Source organism: Lepidochelys kempii, chromosome 4 (genome assembly GCF_965140285.1).
Source record: "Lepidochelys kempii isolate rLepKem1 chromosome 4, rLepKem1.hap1, whole genome shotgun sequence".
Classification (NCBI taxonomy): domain Eukaryota; kingdom Metazoa; phylum Chordata; order Testudines; family Cheloniidae; genus Lepidochelys; species Lepidochelys kempii.
The window spans coordinates 107,633,126-107,659,026 of record NC_136383.1 but is presented as its reverse complement, the minus strand read 5'-3'; the positions used below and the strand labels follow the sequence as shown (position 1 = coordinate 107,659,026).

The following is a 25,901-nucleotide window of genomic DNA, read 5'->3' as shown; positions in this document are numbered from 1 at the left end:
CACCACCCATTCTGGAAGAACTCTTAATAGTTTTACCAGAAGTCCAGTGTGACATACTGTATCGTAGACCGCTGTCAGGCCCAAGAAAACAGCTCCTGTCTTCAAGTTCTGTTGAAACCCATTTTCTGTATATGTAGCGAGGCCCAGGATTTGGTCCATATGCTTTGACTCTTCTGGAAGCCAGCTTGGTTGAAGCTGAGAGTTATCTCCACCTCTGGAGACATACGCTGGAGGACAAGCTGCTCCAGGACTTTAAAGATGACAGATAGCAGAAAGATTGGTTGGTAGCTTGCCGCATTGTGTGGGTCCTTTTCGGGTTTTAGAAAAGTGATCACTTTGGACATCCTCCAGATCCAGGCTGGCTGCCCATGACCCAGTCTTGACAATGAGCAACTTTAATGTTCCCAGGGTTTTATTAAAAAAAATTTTTTTTAAATCTATAATGTGAAAATATTCAGCTAGACACTATTGGAAATACCCTATCCCCACAAAACTGAGGAGGTCCATAGAGGTTAACTCACTCTTCAAAGCCTAGGAGCTATACAGCTTTTACCTGACAAGGCAGTGTGACTGAGTCGAGAGTTGTGGAGCCCAACTCAACTGTTGCACATATCACAAGTTGCACAGTGAATGAGGCAAGGTCTCAGAGTGTACTTTATTTTTCACTATCAGCTATGTATTTATGCACAGTTCAGCCTACTTCACTCAATATATTTCAAAGTGCTAAAAAAAATCACACCAATTGTACTCTGCATGCTCAAAGTGCAGCTTTCAAAGCTGCATGACTCAGTCAAATCAAAATCAATTTTCACCAGAACACTCCAAGGCACTTCTCCTTACTGAGGGCCATTTCTATGCTAAATTTCAACTCTGTACTAGAGCTCTTTAAAAAAAGAGAAAGAGAAAAATTGCAAGAATTTTTAGTAATGGTAAAAACATATTTTCTTCACTCACTCTGTATGAGCAAGCTGAGCTATATTAAGCAAATATTCACCTTTGGCTGGAGACCAAGTCTAGAAAACTTCAACCCAAAAGGTGAGGGTTCTGGAAAGGTACAACTGAGTGCAAAGAGATTAGTTTGGAAAGGCAAATAAAACCTTAAAAATAGTGGGCACTGCTATTCCTGCTGTAACTTAATTTTTAAAGGAGAACTACTCCAATGCATTCCATTTTAATAATTGTAAAGACTGAGGTATGTGCATTGAAATATAAATGGTCTATAATCATTATTTTAAATATCTGAGGGCATATAAATATAGTCTAGAGTGATTTGGCCAATCAGCTGTGTGTACAATAGCTGAAATGTATGACCAGATCCTGACCTTTGCTCTTCTTCAGTCCTGAAGCTGGTCTGGAGGCCAGTTTAGCTCCAATGTATCTTATAGCGGCCTCAAACAGCTACTTTGCATCAGCCACTCTGGGGTGCTAACACTGGCTGAGAACCACCAAGGTGCTTCTGTCCTATCCCATTCAATCCCTGGCACTCTCCCCACTTGCTGAGTAGACTGGATAAAGAAGGTGGAAGAGTTTGTGCCAGTTGGGAATTCCTACATGCCTGGGGAATTCTTAGCTGCCCAAGAAGAGCACTGCAAAGGGGCCATGTTATGACCCAGAACTGGGCATCTTGTGTCTAATTTTGGGCAAACAGAATCTGCCTTTTAAATACTCTAAAACCCTTAGATAATACAAAATAATTATTCTTTACTTTACTTTGAGTGTTTTCCTGGGAGAATAATTTGAATCTTTACTTAACATGCAACTACTAAAGTCAAATACTACCCGTGGAAAACTTTCAGCACTGTATATATCTGAGAATACTGCAGCACTGTGTTGTGGGAAAACTTGAACCTTAAGGGACACTCAGAGTTGTTAGATCTAAAAATGGACCTAGTTTGAAGGCTGTCCCAAAGAAGAGCTCAATTTACTGAATAACCTTAGGTAGCTGTACTGGTGCTTGTGTACTGTTACAAAATTCTGTAAAGAATATGAAATATGACAATGATCTTTCAGAAACTAGGCTATCGAAATGATATTACAGATTCTAGTAACACTTTAAATTAAGTGTCTGCAATATGCTTAACCTTGCATTAAACTTAAATTTAACAAGACAGATGTGCATTAAGTACTGAATATACTTTAGGGAGCAATCTCACATTGGCAGGGGATGGACTGGATGACCTCCTAATAGGGCTCTTCCATCTCTAATTTCTATGATACTAATTGATTATTAAAACACTTTTACTGAGGATTGATATGTAGCTATTATATAGGTATTAATCTTACAGCCAACTGATATTTAATTTATACATGATTTTAACCTACAATGTCATTTTAGTTTTTAGACAGTAACCCAGGAAACATGCATTAACTGGAGCTTTGAAAAATTTTGCTTGTAAAGGAAACTGGAGAATTTTGGCATATTCTGAGTTTTGTGATTTAACTGTACTTTTCAGGGATGGGGATTTCTAGGGCTTTTCACATTAAACATTTGCACATATTACAACATGGTTTTGCAAAGACTGCAATGATTGTCATAAAGAAATCTGCATTTACTCAGTTTATACACTGTGGTATCTCAGATCTCAATACTAAATACTAAATACTCAGGGCCAAATACTGAATTTTTAATGGTGATTTCTCTACCTCAGTTTTCAAAAACACTACACAATATCCCAGCATAATCAGAATGCAGAAAATGGTGCAGAGATTGTGACCGTGTAGTGTAAAATTTAATTTAGTGGAAATCTTTGCAGTTTTTCCATGAACGTTTGTCTAAGCAAAAGGCAGAAGTTTCACAGAGCTTTGTTATTAATTCATATTATACATGCCTAGGGCCATGGCTCATAATGGCATTCCTTTCTTCTTAACAGACTGTCAGGACTTTCAAAGGACATCCAGAAAGCCATAAGTGCCTATTTGTTGGATGTATTTTTCATATCCTAAAGGCTTTCTTTGATATGGACAGACCCTTTACGTTCATGGGTGGAAGTTGCATTAGCAAATACTTTTTGTTAATATCTCAGAAGATTCACAAGCATCTGATCTTTGGCTAACAATAATATGCAGTGTGTCAGAACCTCTGTACGTGCTGTTTGAAACAGATTTTTCAAATAGTGAGCAGTGACAAAACCATGAATAAACGCAGAACTTAATACAAATGTTCTATAGCTTGAAAAAAAACTATTCATTTTAAGTGAAAGAACTAGAGAAAGCCCGGTTTGATTTACTTACAAGGTACTGAGATTCTTGTGTCCACTTTATGTGATAAATATTTACATTCAACATATGTCTTTTGATGTCAAAAGTCTAACGATTCAGTTTTGTTTTTTAATCAGGAGGCTGGAATGCAGATGGAAAGGGCCCTAATGTTTGGGACACATTCACCCATCAGGGAGGAGATCGAGTTTTCAAGAACCAGACTGGTGATGTAGCTTGTGGCAGCTACACTCTGTGGGAGGAAGATTTGAAATGTATCAAACAGCTTGGATTGACTCATTATCGCTTTTCTCTTTCCTGGTCACGTCTGTTACCTGATGGGACGACAGGTTTCATCAACCAGAAAGGCAATTGTTTCTTAAAAATAGAAGGTTGCAGCTTTAATTCAAGGTTATTGCTGCAGTCTGGCATAATTAATCCAGTATGCTATTCTGCAGTGTAGCTTTGAAATTGCAAGTTTTTTTCAGAGTAATTATGGGATGATTTTTTATAGGTTTGCAACAACTTCCTAATTAATACTCTAGATCCCCTTGGATATCATGATCTTTTGGGATGGGATGAGTATTATGTTCCCTACCAGGTATTTTTTGCCTGTTCTAAATTTTTTAAAAAGTGATGATAAATTGTTCTATTTCGTGGGATTGTGCAAAGTTACAATGAACCTCTGCAGAACTTGCGAAGCAAATAAGAGGAAAGCATATAAACAAATCAATCAATCCATCCCATATTTGACAGTATTGGCAAATGCATGTGGATAGTGTATCAGCATAATCTACTGACATTCTGAATTGCACACTGAATAGCATACATTGTCTAAGTGGGACAGACTTTTCTGCAGGTACTCAAGCAATATACTCCTTGGCTGGTCAATGAGAGGGGATCTCACAGTTCATTTTTATTATTTGTTTTCCACTAGTGGCTTTAGGTTCATTCCAGACTGGGTAGGCATTGTGCTAGGTGCTGTACAAACACGAGGGGAAAAAAAGAGACTACAAAGAGCTCCAAGGAGACTATATAGTGTAAGATGGCAAGACAGGAATAGGGTGGGAGAAAAGAGCTGCAATGTATGCAAAGAATTGACGGTTGGCAAATATGTTGGTTCCACATTTGTTCTTTTTCACTTCAGAGAGAATTGGCAAGAGGAAAGGGTCTTGGCTGAGCTAATAAGCAAAGGAAGGGAAAGGCAATATTGAGTGCAGAGGAAAGGGAAACAGGGTGAGGAGGATTGGAGGAGAATGTGAAGACTAGGGGGAGTGAAACTGCATCAGGAACAGAGTAAGAGGAGGGGTCGGAACAAACAGCCATCAGCAGAAGGAAAATGTCCCTAACAAAACAAAAAGGAAATAGAATTGGATGGTAGCTGTGTCTGAAGAGTTCCTCACCCTTTCCTTGTTGCTACCTGGACTACTCCTTCTGGGGAGATGTCAATCTTTGAGCTCTTGGGCAGTCTTCACCCTGGGTGTTCTTTCCTCCCCCCACATTCAAGAAAGGGAAGGGCTGGAAAGAGAATGAGGGGGAAGATTTATTAGCAAATTCCCCACTCCAGGGCTGTGCAGATCCATACACACAGAACCAATAAGGTTGTGCTAAGAGTGTTCAGGTTTCAGAATTTGGGTTGCCCGTGCAGACCTCTATTCACCTCCTGCATTCTGCAGATCACAGCTTCTGCCATAAGGAGATGGTGGATATGCAGGAGCCATGAGAGTGGGTTGATCCATAGACAGCAGACCATCCAGCCATATCCTTCTGAACAGCATGGGTGCAGGAGTGACTCCAGCCTTCCGAGGAGAGACCATATCTTTGAGGTGTTCTAATAAGGACCAATTTGGCAGCAGGAGGTGGGGAGGAAAATGCACTTCATGTCACCAGCTGAATGGGAAAGGGATGGGAAGATTCCATCCCACCATCACCAGAATTTCTAAGCATTAAGGCTATGCCCCGGGGCAGGATTTGCCCTTTAGTTTGGATGCTTTTTGTGGCAAATGAAAATTAAATTTGGCTGAGTATCCTTAGTTTTATTTCTGAGGAACACAATTTCTTTCAGGTAGCACCACAGGTGCTATTCATATGCCACAGAGCTGCCTATTGAACAGGCTGTGTTATTTAGAAGAGAGGGTAGGAAATAGTGAACAGCCATAGAGTTGGTAAGAAAAAAAGCTAACAACATTTTGACCAAACTCAACTAAATATCATTTTTGAAAATGTTCACTTGATCCCTCTTTTAAACAGCTGCCTGGTTAATTTTATGAACTTTACATTTAGCGAAAGGGCATTGGAAGGGCGTTTCATTAGGCAGGAGCTCACTTGTCCTGTGCAGTGATCTGTTGAAGCAATTGTAGCTGCATATCATGGAAAGGCCACTGTCTTCTGTATAAACATTTCTACAAAGAATTAAGAAGAATTAGAAACCTTAAAGCAATGTCCTTTCAAATAAAAACCATTCACGTGAACTGATTCACTACCAATTTCACACCTAAAACACTGGACATTTGGAAAAAGCTTTAACATTTGTTTTCCAGGTGTAAGGGGGTTTTCTTCTAAAGTAGCAATGTTGTAGGGGTTTTACTCCTATAAAATGTCAAGTTTAAAGCTACTGTGAGTTAATTTTTTGTTTTTTATGTAGTGGCTAGTTTTTGTTTTGTTTTCAATTCTCTATGCCCTGTGTGCTCCAAGGAGGATTGTGTATTAGCTGCAGAATGGCAGATTGCAGTGAGGAGGGAGCCAGAACTTGCAGACAGCATGTGTGATTTATTGGACCCAGCACATAATTCTCTTCTCTGCCTGACTTCAACTTTAGGGTAGGACCAGGAGAGAGGGAGGCAGAAAAGAAGAGAGAAATGGGTCCTGTATCCCTGGCAGAATGAGTACCACCCTCAACCTCAGAATCACATGGCAATCCACACTGACTCACTCTGACTCTCCTCCAGGCCTTACCCTATCCCTTTCCCATCCAGCTGTGATATGAAGTGCATTTTCCTCTCCACCTCCTGCTGCCAATTGGGCCTTACTAGAACACCCCAGCGAGATGGTCTCCCCTCAGAACACAGACACACACATTGCCAGAACTCTATATGCTGCCCTTCTTTGCTCTTTTAACTGATCCATAGGGGTACCAACGTAAAAATGGCGTCATCCCAGTTTTAGCATTATCAGGTCACCAGACGATGCTGATGATTTCCAGTGATATAGCTTCATTTCTCTTTCCAGATCACACAAGATTATAAGCCTTTTTCAATAATTAATTGAAATCTGGAAAATGGATATTTGATCGCTTTTAAATTTCCCAAATTCTACTGAGTAATCTGTAACATTACACTGGCCACCTCTCATCAGTGTTGTCAAGGTTCCTTCCGCACTCTGAACTCTAGGGTACAGATGTGGGGACCTGCATGAAAACCTCCTAAGCTTATTTTTACCAGCTTAGGTTAAACTTCCCCAAGGTACAAGCTATTTTACCTTTTGCCCTTGGACTTTATCGCTGCCACCACCAAACGTCTAACAGATATATAACCGGGAAAGAGCCCGTTTGGAAACGTCTTTCCCCCAAAAATCCTTCCAAACCCTATACCCCCTTTCCTGGGGAAGGTTTGATAAAAATCCTCACCAATTTGCATAGGTGAACACAGACCCAAACCCTTGGATCTTAAGAACAATGAAAAAGCAATCAGATTCTTAAAAGAAGAATTTTAATAGAAGAAAAAGTAAAAGGATCACCTCTGTATCCTAGCTTCTTAACCCTTTACAGGTGAAAGGGCTTTTCCTCTGGCCAGGAGGGATTTTAAAGGTGTTTACCCTTCCTTTTATATTTATGACAAGTGTCTAGGGAGTTTTCCTGCCCATGTTAAAAAAGAGGATGCTGAACCAGCAAAGGGCCCTTCTGTTTTGCCAGCTAAGGGCTAGATGGAGAAAACTCTTACTGCCACCAGAAAGAGTTACCCACATGAATAGCCACGTTGAAGGCATGGGAGCCCCTGTCCACCAAGGGGAGTAAAGGATTCACAATCTGGCCCTAATTGATTGTAAATTTGAACTTTGAAATTAAATTTTTCAAGAATTAAAAGGAACATTTTGATGAATTCTGCCCCCAGACAGACACATGCATCTCCCCATATTCTTGTGGGGTTGCAGTTAGAGAGGAAACTGCCAGGCGTATTGTAAACAAGCCCATCAAATCTTGCTGTAATAGCGGATGTGTAGGCACTGGTCTGCTTGCAAGAAGATGCACACTAAGTCTGAGGTTCTCAGTTTGTTGCTGCATCAGATGTTGGATTAAAAAACAGTATGAGTAGAATCCTTGAGAAAAGACCAACCATATGGTACAACTGTGAAAGCAAGCTAATTTTAAGGCCTAACATTGACAATTACAATGTAGACCAGGGCATCTGTGTCTGCATTTTTTTAATGTTAGCACACACTGAATCCAAAAACCAGTGCAAAGAATTAGTTAGCATAGGACTAACACATTCACTCACTAATACAGGTGGCTTGTTTGTGATTCATTAACATATTTTGTTACTATATTCAAAAACAAAACTCTATGAAGTCTCCAAATCATATACTCAGCTAATATATGCAACCTTATTGTTGTCTGCTCCTTTCTTCCATGTGTTCAAGTCTTCAAACTGTCAAGTCTTGTCCCAGGGCGTAAGTCCCATTTTCAAAAGAGATTTAGGAGCTTCTGTCTTAATGACTCACAAGTGCATAAATCACTTTTGAAAATGGGGCCTGGGTTCCTAAGTCACTAAGGCAATTTTCAAAAGTGAATCCAAGTCTCTGAGGCAAGCTCTACCTTTTGTCTGTATGGCACCTGCATAAAGCACCCTCTGTCCTGTCTGGACCCTTTGAATTTAACTGTACTATAAATAATAATTCAAAGTTAATATTATTAGTAGGAATGCAATTGGAAAAATCCAAAGTCAGATGGTTTTTGTGAAGGAGCAAGCTAACTGTTAGCCCACGTCTGAAAAAGTAACACCATATTTTACATATGATGCAAGACCCATCATTCTAAGGAGGCTTGAAAAAAATCTATTTCCTTTTATTTATTTATATTTAAACAAAACTAAAAAAAATGCCCATACAAAAGCACCAAGTGCCCAGGCAGCAACTTTAATTTACAATGACCACCCAGCTGCATAAAAATAATCATACAGGAGACATGTTAACTTAGCCAGCTGATAAAGCCCAGTAACTGAATATCCCCATTCGCCCTCCAGGAATATCCTCTCAAGCTTTGCCCCCCAAAGCCTATCAAATAAATGGCTTTTGTTGCTTTCCCAGGTGATTGAGTTCAGGCTATTTCAGACCAAAGTGGTGGGGGAAAGTTTCAGAGTGCCAGGATCCTCATGGCGAATGACCAACTGTCTGTCCCCTCTCTTTTATAACCAGAGGGATCTAGCTTGAGTGCCTCTGCTGTCTGCAACTGTGGCAATGCCACAAGGAGGGAGTTAGTCTCTCAGGTGGGCTTGTCCCAAGACACTTAAGTATTGTAGCTCAAGACCAACACCATCTAGAGACCAATAGCAACCAATGAAGAGCCCCAAATGTCAGATAGACCTGACAAGATGCCCAAGCTGGAGAGGGAACTGCTGCATGCTGCCCCAGCTTCAGCCTCCAGATACTTCTACATTGTAGAATTCATTGCAATTGGTTAATCTGCAGTTGAGAAAGTCAGGGATAGCAACAGCAAGGCCCACATCCAAAAGGAAATGGCTCACCCTACTGACCAGGTGCAAATCAAAAGAGGCCAACCGGTTACAACGTGCCTTGATCTTGGTGAATATTGCACTCTTTGCTTTAGTGTCTGTGTAGTTCTCCAGGAGAAAAATCCCTCCATTAGACCTAGCTTTGGTATTGATCAAACTATACAATGAGGGTACAGTTTTCAAAAGAGCTCAGCTCCTACATTTAGGGCCAGATTCTTGAGAGCTTAGCTCCCATTTGGCCACTACATGAAGAGACCAAATTTTCAAAAGTGTTAAGTATCCAGCAACTCCCACTGTTCTCAGTGGAAGCTCCTGTGCACTGATTACTTCTGAAAATGCGGTCCCTTTTGGTGCCTAAATAGCAGCTGCTGGGTGAAGACAACTTCTGAAAATCTTTCCCTCCTGGTTTAAAATAGATTTAGCATACACCTGTGAGATGATACGCAATACTGAGGAGACAGAGAAAAATAACGCTGTGGTAATATTATTTGTAAGTGAGGTTTCTGCATTTTTAAGGTAATAAAATATGAAGCCAACCTTTTTTCTTTTATCTTTTTCAGGAGTTGATTACTATGACAAGATCATTGATGACCTGTTGGCAAATAGCATTGTGCCCATGGTGACATTATATCACTTTGATTTACCTCAACATTTAGAAGATCAAGGTGGCTGGAGCTCTGATGCAATCACTGAGGTCTTTGACAGCTATGCACAGTTTTGCTTCAGAGCATTTGGAGACCGAGTGAAACTGTGGGTCACTATTAATGAGCCTTATGTTGTTGCTAAAGATGGCTATGAAAAAGGCATTGTGGCTCCAGGAATAATGGAACCTGGTATTGGAGCGTATCGGACAGCTCATAACATGATAAAGGCTCATGCTAAAGCCTGGCACAGTTATGATTTGTTATTTAGAGAAAAGCAACATGGGCTTGTGTCTATAGCTCTAAACTCAGATTGGGCAGAACCTTTAGATCCAACTTGTCTTGCAGATCAAGAAGCTACTAAAAGGTATATGGCCTTTTGCTTAGACTGGTTTGCTGAACCCATATTTATTAGTGGTGACTATCCGGCCATCATGAAATCCCAGATCTCTGTAATGAGTACAAAGCAAGGCTACCTATCATCAAGGCTTCCAGAATTTACCGAGGAAGAAAAGATGACGATCAAGGGAACTGCTGACTTTTTTTCCCTAAATTATTATACTACTCGCAAAGTAAAGCGCCAAAAAAATACACACAGTGAACCAAGTGTTTCTGGGGACAGAGAAGCTGAACAAATAATGGACCATTCCTGGCCTTCTGCTGCTGGCAGCTCATGGCTGGCTGTAGTTCCCTGGGGTTTACGTAGGCTTCTGAAATATATCAAGGTATGGTGTGACACTCACTTGATCATCCAGATTTTTAGTTAGCTAACCACCACTGAGGAAAAGGATTTGTGCAGTGCAATATGGGTGACTCAGTTATTGGGAGGCACCCACATGCTGTAGCAAAAGGCACGGTGCAAGAGTGTAAACAAGTTGACTTGGGATTCTTTGTTTCATTTTTGCATCATAACTACTGAGAAAGGTGAAGACTTGGCAGTTTTTTTGTTGCTATTACTTGACAACTCATACTGAGCAGGAGTTACAATTTGAAATGATATGTGAGTGTTCGATCATCAGTTGAACTTCACAAATGATCTTTTGGATACTAGCAGTCAGGTTTTCCTGGCATGCAAACCATTGCTGACAGTGGGACATGCTGTGACTGCTAGTACCAAAGGGTTAAGGAGCGGTGACAAGATGCAGATGCTATGCAGGAAAGATATTTTTGTATTCTTATTAAAATAAGTCATTTCACTATCTTCATGGATGTTTGCAGAGTTTTGCTTTTCCACTGTTAGTCATGAAAGGTCAGCACATGGAAAATTACAAGTTAATAGGGTCAGTGCAATTTGATGAAAACGAGTTAGGGGTTGTAGCTTAGAGAAGATAGAAGCGAATGCATGTGATTTTATGGGTTTTCTTACATCTGTTCTGAATAAAACTTCTGCTCTCTTGTTCTAGGATACATATAATAATCCTATAATTTACATCACTGAGAATGGGTTTTCCCAGAGTGACCCTGCTCCACTTGATGACACCCAGCGCTGGAAGTATTTCAGGCTGACATTACAAGAAATTTTAAAAGGTACATTTTTAAATGATGAAAGATCAATTGTGCAAACTTAATATAATTTTCTTGTGTGCCTATTTGCATTCAGCAATGGCCATTGATTCCTGAAGCTAAAACTTGTGTAAATCAGAGTAAAGTAATGTGATTAGAAAAAAATGTTTGGCAGAAAGGAAGGAAGAATATTTAGCAGAAAGGTAGATTTAATCCTACTTCATAATCTTGGAATGGAATCAAATGGAAATGTTCAGCACTGGGTATTTTGGAATTGTACTCTTTTGCTATCTTCATAAAGCAAAAATGGTAGATTTTCTATTTTTTTATGGCCTGCCTGGTTTTTTGTTTTTTTTTTTAAAAAAAGCACTTTCAAAACTGCACATTTTAGGGCCAGCTTTGCTCAATATCCATAGCATCCACAACTGGCGGCCAGATCTTTAAAGCTGCTCAGCAGCCAGCAGCTCTCATTGCAAAGAATGGGAATTGCTACACGCTGGATACTTTTGAAAATCTGGCCCTTCGATCTAATATATATTCTTTGTTCTAGAATATGATCCTGTTGCATATAGCTTAAGGAAGACTGCATGCAATTAGCTCCATGCAGTGTTTGGAATGTTCACACAGTGAAATTCACTCCAGTGCAGAGCTAATGCATCATATCAGTTCCACTTCAGCCCTTAGGAAGGGATTTTCAAAAGTGCTCAATATTGGCATAGCTCTGCTGGTATAGAAGTCAATGGATGCTTCACCACTGGCTTCGATAGGAGCAGAATTAGGCCTATGGTGAGGTCTTTTGAAAAATCACACCTCTACCTTCCTTGAGCAGGCTCTATGCACCAGGGTGACTTATAGGGAGTAGAGCTTCCCAAGATATATCAAGTTAGAATTGCATTTGAAAATGCTAAATTCCTTCACATGACTGCTCTTCTCCCAGCATGTTTGTCATAAGTGATCATAAGCATGAACAAAATATTATTTAATGTTAGTAATTTTGCAGCAGTTCCTTCCTCTTCATTTTACTTGCCTTTTGTCTTGCCATTTTTACAGTCTCTTCCTTGAACCAGCTCTCAGTGAAACATTAATTTAAGAAATTATACTATTATTCTCCTCCCCACTCCAAATCCCAATTTGGTGTGACCACCTTGACTCAGCAGGACAGGGCTTGGCTTCTGCTGAGACTTCTGGAGAGGTTGTAAAGAGTTACACCTTAATAACACTTAGGTCTCTTACACTGTAAGCTGTTTGGGATAGGGATGGTATTTCACTGTGGGCCCAATCCAGCAAAGCACTTCGGCCCAGATCCCCAAATGTAGAGCGCCTTACTCCCATTGAGATCAGTGGAAGTTAGACACCTAACTACGTTGAGGATTTGGGTCTAAGCACGTGTGTAGTCCAACTGAAATGAATGGGACTACTCTTAAGAGCATAAGAACAGCCATACTAGGTCAGACCAAAGGTCCATCTAGCCCAGTATCCTGTCTTCCGACAGTGGCCAATGCCAAGGGCCCCAGAGGGAATCAACAAAACAGGTAATCATCAAGTGATCCATCCCCTGTTGCCCACTCCTAGCTTCTGGCAAACAGAGGCTAGGGACACCATCCCTGCCCATCCTGGTTAATAGCTATTGATGAACCTATCCTGCATGATTTTATCTAGTTTTTTTTTTGAACCCTGCTGTAGTTTTGGTATAGTGGGGTGGTTACCTGCTCCGGCCCTGACAGGGCTGAGGCCAGCCCGGGGAGAGGGCTTAGGGCCCAGCTGGATTAAGGGAGCTGCTGCAGCTGTGGCCAGCTTAATCAGGCCCAGCTGGCCCCTATAAGAGGCTATGATCCAGGACCCCAGTCACTCCTCCCTCTACCTGTAGAGGGAGAAGGGCACGGCACCTAGATTGGGGACAGGGCTGGGGAAGGGCCAGAGGAGCTGGGAGTTCCTCCCTGGAAAGCCTTAGGCTACAGGCTGAATAGGTGTAGGGTTGCAGAGGGGCAGCCCACAGGTAGGCGGAGGCAGCAGGTCCAAAACCCCCTTGCCGGTGATGAGTGGCGTATACACTGCAGTCTGCCCCTGATATAAGGAGCTAAGTGGGGACTGGCAGTAGCCCAAACTGAGGTGAGGTGGGGTTAAGGTTCCCCTGGGTGAGGAGACCTAGAATCTGAGAGTGTGGGGGTTCTGCCAGGGGGGCAGCACCCCAAGGAAAGGGGCACTGGGTCCTGGGAGGGACACAGGAGGGCTGGCAGTAAGGTGGATCACCGGCCTGCAGAGGGTGCTCTGGGGCTGGATGAGCTAATTCCCAATGACTACCAGTAGGAGGTGCCACTGGGGTGAGTCCAAACCTTTACACTTGGCCTTCACAACATCCTCTGGCAAGGAGTTCCACATGTTGACTGTGTGTTGTGTGGAAAAAATACTTCCTTTTGTTTGTTTTAAACCTGCTGCCTATTCATTTCATTTGGTGATCCCTAGTTCTTGTGTTATGAGGAGGAGTAAACACCACTTTATTTACTGTCTCCCACCAGTCATGATTTTATAGACCTCTAGCATATCCCCCCTTAGTTGTCTCTTTTCCAAACTGAAAAGTCCCAGTCTTATTATTCTCTCCTCATTTGGCAGCCATTGCATATCCCTAATAATTTTTGTTGCCCTTTTCTGAACCTTTTCCAATTCAAATATATCTTTTTTGAGATGGGGTGACCACATCTGCATGCAGTATTCAAGATGTGGGCATACCATGGATTTATATAGAGGCAATATGATATTTATCTTATTACCTATCCCTTTCTTAATGATTCCCAACATTCTGTTCACTTTTTTGACTACCGCTGCACATTGAGTGGATTTTTCCAGAGAACTATCCACAATGACTCCAAGATCTTTCTTGAGTGGTAACAGCTAATTTAGACCCCATCATTTATATGTATAGTTGGGATTATGTTTTCCAGTGTGCATTACTTTGCATTCATCAACATTGAATTTCATCTGCCATTTTGTTGCCCAATCACCCAGTTTTGAGAGAGAGATCCTTTTGTAGCTCTTTGCAGTCTGCCTGCAACTTAATTATCTTGAGTAGTTTTGCATTATCTGCAAATTTTGCCACCTCACTGTTTACCCCTTTTTGCAGATCATTTATGAATGTTAAATAGGACTGGTCCCAGAACAGACCCTTGGGGGACACCACTATTTACCTCTCTCCATTCTGAAAACTGACCATTTATTCCTAGCCTTTGTTTCCTATCTTTTAACCAGTTACCAATCCATGAGAGCACCTTCCCTCTTCTCCCATGACTGCTTATTTTGCTTAAGAGCCTTTGGTGAGGGACCTTGTCAAAGGCTTTCTAAAAATCTACTTACACTAAATCCACTGGATCCCCCTTGGTCCACATGCTTGTTGACCCCCTCAAAGAATTCTAGTAAATTGGTTAGGCATTATTTCCCTTTTAGAAAAACCATGTTGGCTATTCCCCAACAAATTATGTTCATCTATGTGTCTGACAATTTTGTTCTTTACTATAGTTTCAACCAGTTTGGCTGGTACTCAAGTCAGGCTTACCGGCCTGCAAACGCTGGGGTCAACGTTTATAAAAATTGGTGTCACATTAGCTATCCTCCAGTCATTTGATACAGAAGCTGATTTAAATGATAGGTTACTGACTATAGTTAGTCCTGCAATTTCACATTTGAGTTCCTTCAGAACTCTTGGGCGAATACTATCGGGTCTTGGTGACTTATTACTGTTTCGTTTATCAATTTGTTCCAAAACCTCCTCTAACGACTCCTCAGATTTGGCTCAGGTTTGGGAACCTCCCTCACATCCTCAACCATGAAGACTGATGCAAATAATTCATTTAGTTTCTCTGCAATGACCTTATCATCCTTGAGGGCTCCTTTAGCATCTCGATCATCCAGTGGCCCCACTGGTTTAGCAGGCTTCCTGCTTCTGTTGTGTTTTTTTTAAAAAAATCCTATTACTTTTTGAGTCTTTGGCTAGCTGTACTTCAAAAAAAGTTTTTCCTCCTGATTATATTTTTACACTTCATTTGCCAGAGTTTGTTCCTTTCTATTTTCCTCAGTAGGATTTAAATTCCACTTTTTAAAAGATGCCTTTTTGCCTCTCACTGCTTCTTTTACTTTAGCCACAGTGGCTTTTTTATTTTCTTACTATATTTTTTTAATTTGGGGTATACATTTAAGTTGACCCTCTATTTTGGTGTCTTTTAAAAGTTTCTATGCAACTTGCAGGGATTTTACTTTTGGTGCTGTACCTTTTAATTTCTGTTTAACTAACCTCCTCATTTTTGTGTAGTTCCCCTTTCTGAAATTAAATGCTACAGTGCTGGGCTGCTTTGGTGTTTTCCCCGCCACAGGGATGTTAAATTTAATTATATTGTGGTGACTATTACCAAGCAGTGCAGCTATATTCACCTCATGAACCTGATGCAGTGATCCACTTAGGACTAAATCAAAAATTGCCTCTCCTCTTGTGGGTTCCAGGACTAGCTGCTCCAAGAAGTAGTCATCTAAGGAGTCAAGAAACTTTATCTCTGCATCCCGTCCTGAGGTGATATGTACCCACTCAATATGGGGATAGTTGAAAATCCCTCATTATTATTTGTTGATTTTTTTATTTTAATAGCCTCTCTAATCTCCCGGAGCATTTCACAGTCACTATCACCATCCTGGTCAGGTGGCCGGTAATATATCCCCACTGCTATATGATTATTAAATCATGGAATTACTATCTATAGTACTATCCACAGAGATTCTATGGTTTGCTTCATTTACGATTTTTACTTCATTTGATTCTACACTTTCTTTCACATATAGTGCCACTCCCCCACCAGCATGACCTGTTTTGTCCTTCAGATATATTTTGTATCCTGGTGTTACTGTGTCCCATTGATTATTCTCATTCCACCAGGTTTATGTGATGCCTATTATATCAATATTCTCATTTAATATGAGGCACTGTAGTTCACCCATCTTATTATTTAGACTTCTAGCATTGGTATATAAGCACTTTAAAAACTTGTCACTTTTTAGCTGTCTCCCATTACATGATGTAATTGAATAAGACTTTTTTCATTTCACTGTTTATCCGATCCTACCTGTATTTTATCTTCCATACTCTCCTCCTTACTAGGATATAGAGACTTTCCATGAGTAGATCCTTCCCTAAGGGATGTCTCTGTCCAAACCACATGCTCCTCCGCACCTGTCGGCTTTCCCCCAGCCCTTAGTTTAAAAACTGCTCTACAACCTTTTTAATGTTAAGTGCCAGCTATCTGGTTCCATTTTGGTTTAGGTGGAGCCCATCCTTCCTGTATAGGCTCCCCTTTCCCCAAAGAGACCCTGCAGTTCTGCCTGCCTAACTGGCCCTGCATGTGGAACTGGAAGCATTTCAGAGAATGCCACCATGGAGGTCCTGAACTTCAATCTCTTACCTAGCAGCCTAAATTTGGCCTCTGGGACCTCTCTCCTATCCTTCCCTATGTCATTGGTACCTGCATGTACCACAACCACTGGCTCCTCCCCAGCACTACACATGAACCTATCTAGATGTCTCAAGAGATCCGCAACCTTCGCACAAGGCAGGCAAGTCACCATGCGGTTCTCCCGGTCATTGCAAACCCAGCTACCTGTCTCTTCCTAAAAACTGGTGTTCCCTACCCTGGAGAGGTCTCCTCAGTGTAAGAGGATACCACATCATCATCTGGAAGGAGGGTCCCAACTATGGGATCATTTCCCTTTGCTCCAGTTGGATGTTTTCTTTCTCTGAGGCTTTCATCCTCCCCAACAGCACAGAGGCTGTCAGACTGGGGGTGGGACCATACTACTACGTCCCAGAAAGTCTCATCTCTGTACCTCTCTGGCTCCCTTAGCTCCTCCACCTGAGTCAGCCTGGTCTCTAAAGCTTGTATACAGTCTCTGAGGGCCAGGAGCTCCTTGCACCGAATGCACAGATGTTGCTGGACTTCTGCCTGCATTCTCTTTTTACTCCTGCAGCTAATTCCTTTGCTGTTTTGTTTTTATCAGAGGGTGGTTTTTGGCTTAAGTTTAAAGAAGTTTAAGGAATGTTAAGTGTATCTAGCCTTCAACTCCCTCGCAAAACTCCCCTGCTAGCTGCTCCTGTTTGCTAGCTCTTCTGGTCGCTTAGGAGTGGGCTTTTTAAAGCCTGGTCTTCCTGAGTAGCCCCACCTCCTGGTTAAGGGTTGATGGGTGCTTAAGGATTAAAGCCTTATTAAGAAGCTGTCAGCTCTCGGCCTTCCCTAGCAGACTGCTAGGCTCAGCACACTGTCCCCCAAACAGACCAAACGGTATATTTCAGTCCAGCAGTAAGCACACCACAACAAACACCCAAACTTACCCCAAGGGTCACATAACTGCTCCTCCTTCACCATGAGAAGTCCCTCACAAAACTCCACTCTTAGCTGCTCCTGTTCACTAGCTCCTCCTATATGCTTAAAGTTATTGTGGTGGGGTTTTGTAGCCAAGGGCAGTGATACTGCCTAGTGGTGATACTCCAGGCTATGTCACCCAGTAGCAAGAGTCAGTGGCCACCTTGCCTAGTGGCTAGCATCAGTAGCAGTCTTGTCCAAAGGTAAGAGTCTGTGGCCATTTTGCCTAGTGTCTAGAATCAGTGGCAAGATCACTCCACAACGAAAGTCTGACCACCTTATCTAGCAGCAGGATCAGTGGCAAAGTCACCAAAAGGCAAAAGTCTGTGGGTGCCTTGCCTAGCACCGAGAGTCAGTGGTAATGTCACCCCACAGTGACAGTCTGTGGCTGCGTTGCCACTGATCCTAGCCAGTAGGCAGTCCCCCAATGGTCAGAGTCTGTGACTGGGGTTGTGGAACCCAGGCCCACCCTGCTCCACTGGGTTCCAAACCAGGGCCCTTCAAAATAATGGTTCCAATACATGGCCTAGGGGCAGATGCCCTTACGCCGGTTCCCTGGGTCACTTCCTACCCCTGCTTCTGTTCCTCCATCTGTGCCACACCTCTGTCTTCGTGTCCCCCTTGGAGTCCTCTTGGGTCATTCTCCAGAGTGTCTTCCCCTTTTGGCAGTGGCTTGTCATCCTTGGCCGTTGCAGTTGAAAGGCCTGCGGTGGTTTGACTATGTGGTGCAGTCCCAGCCAGTTGGAGCCCTGGCAGCTTCTCTACAGGAGACTGCAGCACCCAACTCTTCTCCGGCTTGATCCATCCAGACTGAGCTGAGTTGCTCCCTTTTGAATTCTCCGTCCACAGGGAGCATGCCCTGCAGGAACAAGGTGGTGTGGCTTCCTGCATCTAGAGCAACTCCTTAAGCCTCACCTCACCAGTGTGGGGTTGGTATACCCATCACAGTTTATGCATATGTGTAAGGGCTGTGCTAAATCAATGCCTGTTTGTGCAGTGCCAAGCATGATGTATCCCATTTTGTTTGAGGCCTCTGTATAGTACAACAATATAAATGTTAAATTCAATAGAGCCCCTATTTTATAAATTAATTGGATTGAGGAGTTCATAAAATTGAAAAGTTCATACAACTGAACATCTTGGAATTACACTAGCGAGATTGCATTTGCCAAATGGTGCACTGCATTGCTCCTTGTCCTTCAAACCACTGCAAGGTGATGTCCAATGCACTGAAGGCATTGGAATGTGAAGGGATGTTGATTTGTTCTCCAACATCACTTTTGTTATGTGATTTAAAAAAAAAAATTCCCATCAGGAAGAAATTGATTTAAATGGGAATTAGGCACCTAAGTACTCTGCAAATCTCACTAGGCACCTATCTGCTTCTCTAGACCCAACATATGTTTTAAAGTCTGTCCCTTAGAAGCCTAAGTCTCATTCAAAGTCAGTGGGATTTAGGGTCATCAGTGCCTAAGTCACTTTTGAAAATGAGACTGAGGCTATTAAGTCAGAGGTATTTTTGAAAACTTTACCCAGATAGACTAAAGAGTAGACAACAAAAGGACTGATATGCTCAAAGTCCAACATTTAGGTGCCATTGAGATCCTAAAAATGTCTACTTAACTGCCACCTAACTCAGACATCTAAAAATCCTAAGGTGCCTAAAAGTCAGCTGGTAAAGTCTCTTGGGACTTATGAATCTGCCAGTGAGCATGTGCACAGCTGACTCAGGCACCCCTGCGCCTAGACCCATACCCAAGCCTCAATAGGTATGACTGATTAGATCTTCCCCCCCGCCCAACTTCTGAGGTGCCACCTGATGTACTGGAGTTTCACTAAAAGAAAAGGAGTACTTGTGGCACCTTAGAGACTAACCAATTTATTTGAGCATGAGCTTTCGTGAGCTACAGCTCACTTCATCGGATGCATGCCGTGGAAACTGCAGCAGACTTTATTTATTCACAGAGAATATGAAAAAATACCTCCTCCCACCCCACTGTCCTGCTGGTAATCTGTGTCCCTTCTGCTCCATCAGCCTGGATTCCCTCTCCCTGTTTTGCTGAATTAGGCTCTCCAGCCTCTCGCAGCACAAACGCAGGTAGGGCCACACCCAGCTGCAGAGAGACTGAAGTCAGCTCTGTGTGAGAGGATTCACCCAGCACTCATGTGCACAGCCCATTTGGGAAATAAACCCCAAATAATACTACCTTGCACTGTATAGAAAGATCTGCACAATGCAAGCTCATAAAAACACCTCACTGTACTCCTGCAGCACTGACAACGCCGCCCCACTTTTGACTGGTGTTAATTCTCTACAGATTTCAAGGCTTTCCAGAATCAATCCATCTTGGCATTCAGCCATCAAATCAGTGAGTGAGTGTGCCTCAGTTTCCCCTTCCACACAACCGATCATGTTTACTCTGGCCTCCCTGCTGTGATAGTCTTTGAGCTGGTTCACGTGTACCAGTTGGGAAACAGTATCATCATGGGGCTTTTTAACCTGATGTGTCCTCATTGGCCACTTCTACCATCTCAAAGGGCCCCTCCCAAGAGTTTTGCATTTTGAACATTTTTGCGGGGCTGAGTACCGTCACCATCACCTATGTCAAAATCTTGCATTTACAAGATTTTATCATACCATGCCTTTTGTTTGGCCTGACTGTCTTGGAGTTTTGTTTTGGACAATTTCCATCATGTCCTTTAACTCCTTTCTAAACCTCTGAACATACTCAGTTACTAGTTCTTCCCTCACCTCATGGCACCCTTTCCATGAGTCTTTAATGAGATCAAGGGGTCCCCTTACTTTTCTCTCATATAAAAAGTCAAATGGAGAAAACCTTTGACTCTTGGGGTACCTCCCTGTAAGCATACAGTAGAAAGGGCAATAACTTGTCCCAACTTTGGCCCCTTTTCTTGGTGTACATTCCCAGCATGGATTTCAGGGTCCCATTAAACTTTCCACCCACCCATTGGCCCAGGGATGATAGGGGGAAGTCTTAAGTTATTTCATGCCACACACCTTCCATAGCTCATTGAACAACTGTGACATAAAGTTTGTCTCCCAATCGGACAAAATCTTCTTTGGGAAACCCACTCAGATGGAGATAGTGAGCAGGGCTCTTGCCTCTGTCTCAGTTGCTGTATTGGACAAAGTGGCTGCCTCAGGGTACCACTAAGATATATTTGTTATCCCTCCGAGTGGGTCATGGCATTGGACCCACAATGTTCATTGCCACCCTCAGGAATGCCTCCTGTATGACATTTAAGTGACACTGAGAAGCTTTCTGGGGTCCTACAGGTTTTTTCCTCTTGACACACCACACAAGACCTGCAATAATCTCTCGCATCATTCTGTATTCCTGGCCAGTAGAAATTCCTCCTTAGCCTGTAATAAGTTCTCTGTACCCCCAAGTGACCAGCAAAGGGACCATTGTGCGTTACCAGCATTAATTCCCCCCGGAGCTGGCTGGATACAACCAACTACTTACAAGGTTGCCTGGGGCCTCTGTTTCTTCCCACAGGAGCCTCTCTATACAGTTTCCCATCCTCTTCCAAAAAAAAAAAAAAAAAAAAAAAAAAAAAAAACCTTCCCCTACTCCCTTCCTAGAGTTCCCTCTAGGATACACTTCCTTATGCCCTGTAGAGAGGGGTCTGCCTTTCGCTTAGCTGCATATTCCTGACATCTAATACTTGGGATAAAATCCTCAGCCACTGACCACATCTCTCCTGCCCCTAGCCTTGGGGACCTGTTGCTTTCAGTTGGGCAGAGGCCTGACTCCACCTCTCCCACACCTGAAAGCACGCTGCCACCTTTCACTGCAGTGCCAATGGAACCCTCACCAACCTCCTCTGTGGATTCTCAGGTTCCAACACCCTTCCCCAGACTCCTCTCTGAGAAACACACCTCCATGCTCTCTAGAGCAGGACCTATCACCGGTTCAGCTGCATCAGACCTGCAGCTACCAACTGGAACAGCCCTCTCACTGGCAGGCAATACACTCTCCTCCCCATTTGGGGACCCTACACAACACTCCTCCATGCTGGAAGTTACTACACCAACAGTCCTGGCCTTGTGGAAAAAATAATTTCCTACCAACATGTCCACCGGGATGTCCTCTAGCATCCCCACAAATAAATTGCCTTCCCACTCCACACAAACCTTTGCTAGTGGTGTGGGGAACCTTTCCTGCCCCACCCCCTTAATGCTGGTCATTTGTCCAGGTAAAATACTAGCCTCTGGACCACACTTGGTCGAACCAGAAAAAGCTATGCCAGTATCTCTCTACCCCATGCCCTCAGTCCTGACAACCTTAGTGTGTTCCTTGTCCGGTTCACCAGGGCCTGTGTTCACCAAGCAGGTATGATAAGTTGTGGGATTACTCTCTGGTGCCTTGGGGCTGAGGACAGCCAAGCCAACAAGGGAGGCTTATTCTCCTTCAATTTGGGGCAGTTATATTTCAGCTGCTCTGTAGAATTACAGTGGAAGCACTTTCTAGAGTCACCTGGTTTTTAAGGGTGGTTTGGGAGGTAGGATTCTGGGAGGGTGAATGCCCCACCCCCTGACCACTCTCCCTCTTCCCAGGGATAAAGCAGTGACCTTGCTTCCCATTAAACTTAAACCCCTCTGCCTCTGACTTATTAGTAATAGGTGCTATTTTACATAATAACTAGACATATTCAGGAACTGTTCCTGAGCAACCGAATCACACATTCCTTCAAAGCTTGAAATACCTTTCCCCCTGACCCACTTATCCAGTAAATCTCTCATTTGGTTCACATAAACCATATTACTTAATCCAGCACCTCTCAAGGCTTCTAATTTTTACTCTATACATTTCAGGTGTAATCTGAAACTCTTTCAAAACCAATTCCTTAATTTACCATAAGTGGAACCATCACCCATTGGCATCTTACTGAATATGCCCAGAGCTCTCCCAGTCAACTTTGCAACCAAAGTGGTCATCTTCTGATCCTCAGGAATCACATGGAGCATACACAGCCTCTCAAAGGTGATTGAAATATTTAGCAATGTCACCAGACTCATTGTATGCTGGACACAACTGCTTCCACTTGTGGATTATTGGAGAAGTGGAGCCCCTTGGTGGGGGAGGGGGGTTCGGTCTCTTCCACTCCATTAGGGCCAGTTCATGCTTCTGAGCTTCCCTTTCCTAATCAGCTTCTAGCAGTCTCAGTTCCATGGCTCTCTGATGGGCTGCTTTTTTGCTCATCAATTTCCATCTGTTTTAATTCCACCTGTCTGTGGTATTATTTCTTCCTCTCCTCTGCCTGGAACTCTGCAGAGTTCCAGCTTTGCAACCGTTTCACTATTTTCACTCATCTTGCTGCTTTTCTACCTCTACTTCCTTGACTCTAAATAAGCAAACAGAAAATAACAAACCGGTAACTGCTTTGTCTGTTCTCCAGCCAACACACTTGAAACTCAGTTAAAATCACCACCAGTGTCTCACAACAATAAGCTTGCACATTACCCTGCTTGACTACGCCACTGTGATAGGTTAGACCCTCCTCCCCATTCTGAGATGCCACCTGATGTACTGGGGTTTCACTGAGCCCCTCCTGCTCCACCAGCCTGGATTCCCTCTCCCTGTTTTGCTGAATTAGGCTCTCCAGCCTCTTGCAGCACACACACAGGTAGGGCCACGCCCAGCTGCAGACGCAGACTGAAGTCTGTGAGAGATTCACCCAGCACTCACATGGGGAAATAAACCCAAAATAATACTATCTTGCATTGTACACAGCACAGGCTCATAAAAATTTGCCCTCTCCCTCAATGTGAAGAGAGAGATGCACAACTTCTTTGCCCCAATTTAGAAATTGCACAAACTGGGTTTAATAATAAACAAAACAAAAAAGGCAGATTTTAAGTGATTATAAGGGATAACAAACAAACAAACCATATTACTGAACAAATAAAACAAAACACGCATACTAAATTCAAGATCTCAAAGAGACTGGTTTCAAGAAGTAATTTCTCACCCTAAATGTTGTTTTAGGCAAGTTGCAGAGTTTCTGTAGCTTAGAGTTCCAATTATTTCTTCTTACAGACTGGACCTCTGTCTCAGTCTGAACTCATACCTGCCTTTCCCCTCAGGTTAGTTCCTTTGTCTCTTCAGGTATTTTCAGCATTTTTTCTTGGGTAGGCAATGAAGGAGAGTCTAGATTAACCCCCTCCCCAGCCTTAAAAAGGATTTACCTAAGGCAGGAAACCTTTGTTTGATCCCCATCCCCTACAGAGGAAAAGTACCAACAGTGTCCTAGGTGGTATTTTGTATCAGGTGATCTTATCACCTGACCTTGCAGTGTCAAAGCAACTATGAAACCAGGTTTATTTGCCATGACCACAGGAAGGAAGCCAGGCAGATGGGAGATCCACATCTTCAAGGACACATTGTCTTTTTCTAATGACCTATTAAGTCTGATTGCTTACTGTCTGGTGGGCGTTTCCCCAAGTACACACACAGTTGTAATTGTTACATAGTCAATATTCCTAACTTCAGGTACAGAAATGATACATGCATACAAATTGGATAATTACATTAATCAAACCATAACCTTTCCAATGATATCTTACATGAGCCTTCTTGCATAAAGTATATCTTAGTTATGCCATATTCATATCATAACCATAATTCTATGAAGAATATGGGGTGTAAGTCACAGTGGGATCCTCAAACTGGGCGTTCCCCTGCCTATCTCACCTGTGTGGCCCATCCATCCAAATCAGAGGATGTATAAACTGAGGAGGAGATGGCGCTGCTTGCTACCCCCCTTTATAACCTTAAGCCCAATGGTGGGAGTAACCACACAAGATGTAGGATAGCTGGGTTCAATTGCTCCTTCTGCCTGAGATGGAAAGAGATTGGCCCACCTGCCTGGAGAGTGTGCTAACCACTGGCATATAAACTACTCAGTTAGGGGTTGCTTTCAGTCTCAACTGTTGCATAAATAATTAGTCACTGGATCAGAGTGAAAGAGAATGATATGCTATCCCAATTGTCAGGGCACTCAGTGGGGCAGTGGACAGACTCATTATTCCAGTTCTCCTGTACCAGTGTATGAAGGCAGATGAAGCCATTCAGAGTAGCAAACAAGGGAATTTGGATCTGGAAGGAGTGAGTGAGAGAAAGGAGAGATTCAGAAGTGGCTATAGAGACAAATTATTATATATTTGGAAAAATCAATGTTTTGAACCAATTGGTTGGTTGTTTGATAAATTGCTACCTAGATTTCATACTAGTTACTTTTTGTGATGTTTTCGTGATATCCTATTTCACTGCTTGCTTTAATGAGACGTATTGTCATTCCAAAGGTCTCAAGATGATGTAAATGCAAGTGTACATAGAGAATATTACAATGTCAAAATGAAGCAAAGTCATTGCATTTCTATATATATGCTGTTATAGTGTCAAGATAAAATGAAAAGAAACCACATTGATCAATAAAGCAAAGTATCAGAAGTGATTGGATAAAATGCAAACAATGCATTATCTCGTATGAAGTTTTATTAATATTAAATGAAAATAACTGTAATATGGTGTTATGGCTGAGAATTTGAACTCCCAAATGTCAAGGCATGTAAAGCCATGATTTCCACAATATTTGTAACTCAGCCACACTGCATGTATCTGTTTATATCTATGCCTTAATATATAGATACAGTATTACCTACTTCATAATTTCTGTAGGAGTCATGCCTTTACATATTTTGGTTGCTCTGTTCAAATTCTCAACCATAACGTTACTTTAGTTTATTTGCAGTGAAGTTGCTCCTTGTTGAAAGATTTTCCACAATTTTATATAATAATAAATAGCAATCTTAATTTGTAGATTTCAAAGTACTTTACAGAGCCAGGTAAGTATTTCAATCTCAGTTTTCGCAAAAAGAAAAGGAGGACTTGTGGCACCTTAGAGACTAACCAATTTATTAGAGCATAAACTTTCGTGAGCTACAGCTCACTTCCTCAGATGCATATCGTGGAAACTGCGTTTCCACGATATGCATCTGAGGAAGTGAGCTGTAGCTCACGAAAGCTTATGCTCTAATAAATTGGTTAGTCTCTAAGGTGCCACAAGTCCTCCTTTTCTTTTTGCGAATACAGACTAACACGGCTGTTACTCTGAAATCTCAGTTTTGTAACTGAAGAAACACAGGCAGTGAAAGTGCAAAGTAACTTTCCGTAGGTCAAGGAGCAGATCAGTGGTAGAACTGGAAACAAAACTTTGGTTTCCTGATTCTGATCTAGTGCCCTAACCACTGACCTATATGGTGTGTGTGTGTGTATATATATATATATATAAAACTGAGATATAGATATTTATACACGCAACATGCATTTTAAAATAAACACTTGTTTGTTTCAGAGTGTGGAGGTCCAGATATACACACTGTATAAGAATGTCTTCATCTTACTGTATTAAGAACA

General features: G+C 42.3%; 1 protein-coding gene across 1 annotated transcript in view; it reads left to right on the top strand.

Moving 5' to 3' along the window:
- Positions 1–25,901, top strand: part of LOC140910713 (cytosolic beta-glucosidase) — a 90,967-nt gene that overhangs the window by 46,214 nt on the left and 18,852 nt on the right. The window contains exons 3-5 of the mRNA XM_073342389.1: positions 3,336–3,563; positions 9,482–10,287; positions 10,966–11,089. Coding sequence (XP_073198490.1) covers positions 3,336–3,563; positions 9,482–10,287; positions 10,966–11,089 — 1,158 coding nt within the window. The remainder of the gene's footprint in view (positions 1–3,335; positions 3,564–9,481; positions 10,288–10,965; positions 11,090–25,901) is intronic.